Source organism: Dryobates pubescens, chromosome 19 (genome assembly GCF_014839835.1).
Source record: "Dryobates pubescens isolate bDryPub1 chromosome 19, bDryPub1.pri, whole genome shotgun sequence".
Lineage (NCBI taxonomy): Eukaryota > Metazoa > Chordata > Aves > Piciformes > Picidae > Dryobates > Dryobates pubescens.
In genome coordinates, this window is record NC_071630.1 from 16,846,868 (window position 1) to 16,852,867 (window position 6,000).

General features: G+C 41.4%; 1 protein-coding gene across 3 annotated transcripts in view; it reads left to right on the forward strand.

The window, feature by feature from the left end:
* The window catches only part of LOC104307831 (protein C19orf12 homolog), a 26,702-nt gene extending 21,060 nt beyond the window's left edge, over positions 1-5,642 (forward strand). For all 3 annotated transcript variants that reach the window (XM_054169929.1, XM_054169927.1, XM_054169928.1), the window contains exons 2-3: positions 4,369-4,545; positions 5,226-5,642. In XM_054169929.1, coding sequence (XP_054025904.1) covers positions 4,386-4,545; positions 5,226-5,491 — 426 coding nt within the window. In that variant the 5' untranslated portion in view covers positions 4,369-4,385 and the 3' untranslated portion in view covers positions 5,492-5,642. The remainder of the gene's footprint in view (positions 1-4,368; positions 4,546-5,225) is intronic.
* Positions 5,643-6,000: the final 358 nt, after the last annotated feature.

The window sequence follows — 6,000 nt, forward strand, 5'->3', positions numbered from 1 at the left end:
TCAAGTCAGGTCTTCATGCACACTGTTATTTGTGAAGCTATGCTCTTTAGTCCATCTCAGTTGCTGTGCACTTTGCATGTGGTTTTGACCTTGATTTTATTATAAAAAGTTGCAGTACAGCAGAGCTGTTACTGTGCAGATGAGGCAGAAGAAATTGTCATGGGTTATCTTCTGGGCACCTGTGCTTGCATAAGTGTTTGCTGTTGACTTGAAGTTTCAGTTTGAAAATCCACACAGCTCACATAAATGCTTTCCTGTTATTGTGCGGAGATTCCATCTCACGTTCTTGCTTATCATTGTGTGGTGTTCACCAAGATAAAGCTAGTTCCTGGTAAGAGGATTAGGACCTATGTCTGCATTGTTTGGTACATGTGGAGTTTGTCTTGTATGTGATTTTTGTTCATGTACATGCACATTCCAGTGATGTTTACTGAAGAGTATATGTATATACTTGTTAATGTAAGGAGCAGTGAGGACCAGTCAGAAGTAGGCCAGGCTGTGTACTGGTTAGAATATCTCTTGTGTGGACATTTGGGAGGGCACTAATTTTTCTATGAGTGGAACAGTGAACCCATGGTGTAAAAAGTCTTTTTTTGTCTATCTAAAGTCATTGTGTGAAGGAGGGAGTAAGGGGATGGGAGTGTTAGACGGGAAAGAGATCAAATGACATTTACACCATAGGTTAATCTGAGGACCCTCTTTGGTTATTTGCATTAATAGGCATTTCAGTGAGTTGGGTATGATGTGATCTTTTTGTTTGGGTGTCTTTTTTCCTATTTATGGCATTTTCTAGTTCTGAATGTACTTGTTAGATAGCCTCATTGGTTGTAGCTTCAAAGATGTGATACAAACACTTGTAACAAAAACTTGTTCTGTTTGGTAGAGTCAGGTCATTGCTCACTTTGCTCCCCAGTCCCTGGGGTGAAAGAGAGCATCATCTCAGTCAGAAGTACAGAGCCTAGCATTTCAGATGTTTGGGGAGACCACAAGGAAAAGAGGAAAGCAGCCACTTAATTGCAGTAGAACAAAAAAGAAAAAGGAAGGTGTGTTACACCACAAAGGTTGGTTTCTCAGTGATTCTGCTTTCATGTTTTTTTTTTCTTGAACTGATGAGTATTTTCAGTGCCACGTGAAATCAGGACTTAAAACATAGTGAATACAATAAGAAATCACAGAAATACTTGTAGGAATTGAGTAATAGGAGATGAGCTTCTTGTAATGTGTTTGAGAATTCTGAGTGTGAATACAGAATAAAGCAGGAATGGCTCTACTGTGTCAAGGAACTTCTTCAGTCAAGCCAAAAGAAAACACTAAATAAGTGTTAATTTCATGAGTGGAAATTCCCTTTGGGGAAGTCATGAGTAAAATAATTTAGTATGGAAAAAATACTTTAGATTGCTTAAGTTCCACCAGACAGTACTGTGATTCCTGTTTTCATTATGATCTAGGTGGGGATTTTTTTTACTCTTAAACCAGTTGCACTTTGAATCTAGTCAATAAAAAGTGTTTCATTTTTTCAGAGAAGCCTCAGAGCAGCTGTTCACCTTTGCATTGCTCAAGATGCCACATCACCATAAGGAAACTTCAAAGTGTTGCCAGTATGGTGGATGGAGTAATGCGGGTGGCTTTCTGTGGACAGCCAGCTTCTATGCGCTGCGGGAACTCGATGCTTCAGCTTTGGGTTTCTTTCTCACAAAACAGAATTTCACTTATATTACAGACAGATGGGCTTAGGAAATTGGGGGATTCAGTCCCTTTAGTTGATGGAAATCATAATGTATTACTATTAGCAAAAGCTGTGTTGTTTTCATCTTGCCAACTTGTGTTGCTCAAAATGCCCCAGAGCCTCCACACAGAAGAGCTTTGCATGAGGTGCTTGCTGGATTTAGCCCAAAGAGAAGCAACCAAATAATTTTGGCACTCAGGTGGTGAGGTCAGCCTAAGGTCATGCTAAGGAGGTGTAGGACAAGCATGAATCCATTCCTGTCTCACTTAGATGAGGAACCAAACCCTCTGAATTTTTTCAGTGCTGGTGTGAATGTTGCTCTGAATAGAAATCTGTTCACCTTTTGTAAAGGAGGTAAAAGCAAATACTTTGTCTTGTTTTCCAGCATTGCTGGGCTTGGCAGTGTCAGCTGTACTGGTTGTACATTTTGGGGTGGTGGTTTTTTCCCTGCTTCTCTAGGATGAACAAGAGCAGCCATTTGTTTATTACTCTGAGCTTGAATGGAGCTGGATGAGGTAACGGCTAACTCTGGAAGCAGAGTGTATCACTCTACTGTCACTAACCAGCACACACTGCCATTCTGGATACACTGCTGTATCCTAAGCCTGCCAAAACCCCAAAAGCAGTGATAGTGAAATGAAGAACTTTTGTTTTCCTTAGGGTGTCATGAAGATGAATTAAGTAGTGAAAGAAATGCAACTATTTAATGAATTCCCTGCTGTGCCTCTTTGCAGCTATGGAGCGTATGTGGTCGCTTCAAAAAAGCCAGATTTTTGTTTACTGTCAGCCATGCTTGGATACTGCAGTGACATTGCTGTGTCAGACACAGCGAGTCAGACATTTTGGTGCAAAAGAAAGCTTTCACTTTCACAATAGTTAATATGGAAAACTCTGTGACATGCTGGCATAGAAACTGTTCTAGAGGCTGGTAACGCACTTACCTGTTCAGTAGTGCTAATGTTGTATGTACAACAATAAATTTGAGTTCTTTGTATGTTTGTTTATAGTTTTAATCAGATTTAATACTCTGTTTCCCTGCAAGCCCTTTCCTCACTTTGTGTGCAAAATGGAAGGTATTTGCTTAATGAGGAAGCTTTTGCTTACTGTTGTGCCAAGTCCTTTACTGAACAGTCCTCCAACTCTGCAATGGGGATATAACTTCTTCATTTCACTTCATGGGATTTCCTCCCGTTTCATTGGTCTGAGTCAGTGCCTTTCATTAGTAGTGAACCTATTTTTGCAAGATGAGGTAATGTTGGTTTTAGTATCTCTCTCTGTTCTCTGATCATTACAGCAGTTGCTGAAGTCAAAAGTCTCCACTTGCTCTGCTTGGTGTTGTATAACTGTACTCTAGCAGGGTCACATTTGAAGTCAGTTGTTATTTGGAGGGGACAACATGTGTGCGAAGTTCTATCTCAGACTACGGGATGGGTGCCTGGAAAAGTTGGAACATAGTTACTACGAAGTTCAATTGAAGTAGCTGGCTTATCAGCAGGCAAATGGGGGTACAAACTAGGGGGTGAAATATTTTTCTTCAGGTATGTTTAATATATAGAAATTCCTCAAAGGTGTGCTGTGTTACTGATTTTTTTTTCACCGGGTCACATTCCTCTGCCTTTTCTCAGGGCTGTGTTCAGTGCAGTATCTGGCTTCCTGTCCCTTCAGGATTGGGGGCTGGAGCCTTCACCTGGGCGTGCCCTGCTGCCCTTTTTGTCAGTGGTGGTCACAGTAGCAGTGTTAAGTAGCCACCCTCTCTGTTGGCTTCTGCAAAAGTGAGTGGAAGCAGCTGCAAGTGAAGGGATGGAAGAGTTTTGGTCTTGGAGGGAACGCTCTCAGGCCCCAGTATTTGCTGAGCCTTCTCACTGTGTCTCATCTCACTGCCTCCTCATATGCATGAGACTCATCTCACCTGTCTGCTTGGTGTCCTGACTGTCGTATGCATACATGCCTGCATTCCCAGGGTTCTGTTTCCAGAGCTCCCCATTTAGTCCCAGGTCTTCTGTGACTCCTGAAATCTGTTCCCTTCCTCAGGCACTTTGTTTCATAGAGACAGCCTCTCGCCTTCAAAAATCAATGTAAATGTTTAAGCATGTAACAAATGGAGAGAAGAACTGAGAAGTAAAAGCAGCAAGTGATTTGTGGCAAGACTTAGGTATTTTCTCATTGTCCTGACAGATTTGTCAATTGTAATCTGCTAGTTATGGTAGAGTGAGGCTCTGCTGTCTTTTTCCCAGAGTTGTGCACAGCACTGAATGCACACAGCAATTGCTCTAGGGAAAAAGCAATGTGTAGACTAAGCTAAGTCTGTCTTAAGTCTCATCGGGGGTACCTGACCTTTTTGGTTTGTCATAAACCCATTTTTTCCTGGTGTACTCTGGTTTTATTTGCAGATTCAGTGACCTTGGTCATAAACCCATTTTTCCTGGTGTACTCTGTGGTTTTATTTGCAGATTCAATAACCTTTAACTGTTTCCAAGTAAGTTTTGCTTTTCCTTTGATTTCTGTGAAAAGTAAATGTTATTGCTTCTAGTAATTGCGTCTCTTTCAGTTGAATTCTGTTTCTTCCTAAAATTTAACAGTAAGATTTAGTTTCTATTGCAGCAATCAAAGTATAAATTATTTAAAAAAGAAATCTTTTCCAGGATCTTAACTGGCCAAGATGCCTGTCAACGTCAACGATGTGATGCAACTTTTCTGCCATCTCTCTCAGGAGAAGGGGATGAAAGCTGCTGTCAAACACTCTGGTCGAGGAGCACTGCTAGCCGGTGCATCAGCGTTTATTGGGGGTCTGATGGGAGGTCCACCAGGAATTGCTGTAGGTAAATGTCTTTTGTTTCAGGAAGGAGAAATACTGGTAACTCGCTGAGTGAAAAAGCTGGGGAATCTCTGTAATAGGCATGGATTAAAGATTATCAGCTGCAAAGGACCCTTCACTTGGAAGCCCTCTACTTACCAGAGCTTTTCTTTCAGCCCTCCGGGGTAGGTGGGGCTTCGATTTAGTAGATGAAAGCGTGAATGTGTCTTAAGCCCAGAAGCTGATGGGTTTGGTCTCTGGGAGTACTTTCTGAGGTATGGACTTCATGGGAATAGGAAGCTGCAATGTGTGGTGCCACAGAAGCAGAAAGCATGGATCACTCCGTGAATCCAGCAAGAGGTTGTGTTAACGGCAGAGAATGCAATCGTTAGTTGTGTGTTTTCCCTGGGCGTGGTTTCACTGAAGAGTAGGGCTTACCCTTAAGAGATCAGTGCCCTGTTGATTTGTTCTGGTTGCTAGCTTGAAGCTATCGCTTTGGATTGTGTCAGGAGTTGCTTTGTGATTGCTGTGTGTGTAAACAGCTTTACAAATCCTTCCTGGTGCTTTGAGCATCACATATAAACCAGATTAAAGCAGACACAAGCACAGCTCTGCAGTGATTTCTAATAAAGGTGGGAACACAGCTGATGAAGGCTGTTAAGGTTTTAACATTAACAGGTAAAGACTAACATTTCTCTTTTCTAGGAGGAGCATTTGGTGGAATTCTTGGTGCCTGGATGACTGCAGGACACTTCAGGCCAGTCCCTCAAATTCTAATGGAATTGCCTCCAGCTGAGCAGCAGAAACTCTATGATGAAGCTGTTGTTATTCTCAGGAATTTAGACTGGACTGATGTTGCTCAACTGACTGCTCTTGTAATGGGAAATACTAATCTTCAGCAGAAACTGACAGCAGTGCTGATAAATTACTTCTCCAAAGAGCTAAGAGCAGAGATACAATATGGAGAATAACCCTACCCAGAGCAGGCTTTTCACAGTGATGAGTTTTAGTCTGAGGATTGCGATTCTTCCAACTTAGCAATTACTAATTACCAGTATGAACTATGAATAGACAGATCTAAGTTTTATTTTGACTTCTGGATTTGGGGGTTATTGGTTTATTGTTGTTTCTTTTTGGTTTTTGTAAGGATAACAGGTCACTGGATTGTCCTGACAGTAACTTGCTTATGTAGTTTTGACTTACTCTTCACTAGAACTGGATTTGAAGTCACTGAAGGGAATTAAGCTTCTGTTATTCTGATCTGCCACTAGTTAAATTTTCAGTGTCACTGTGTTTTATTTAGGAAATTTACTCCTGTTTGTGTAAGTGCTTGAAATTTCATCTGTGAATGACATGCAGGTGCCAAAGTAGCTAGGGCACGTGGAAGAATTTTATGTAGTGTCTGTTTCAGTCCTTCAAATGATAAGAAAGTATGTGAACTGTGAACTCAGAGGTCTCAATCCTGGTTTTATTCTGTATC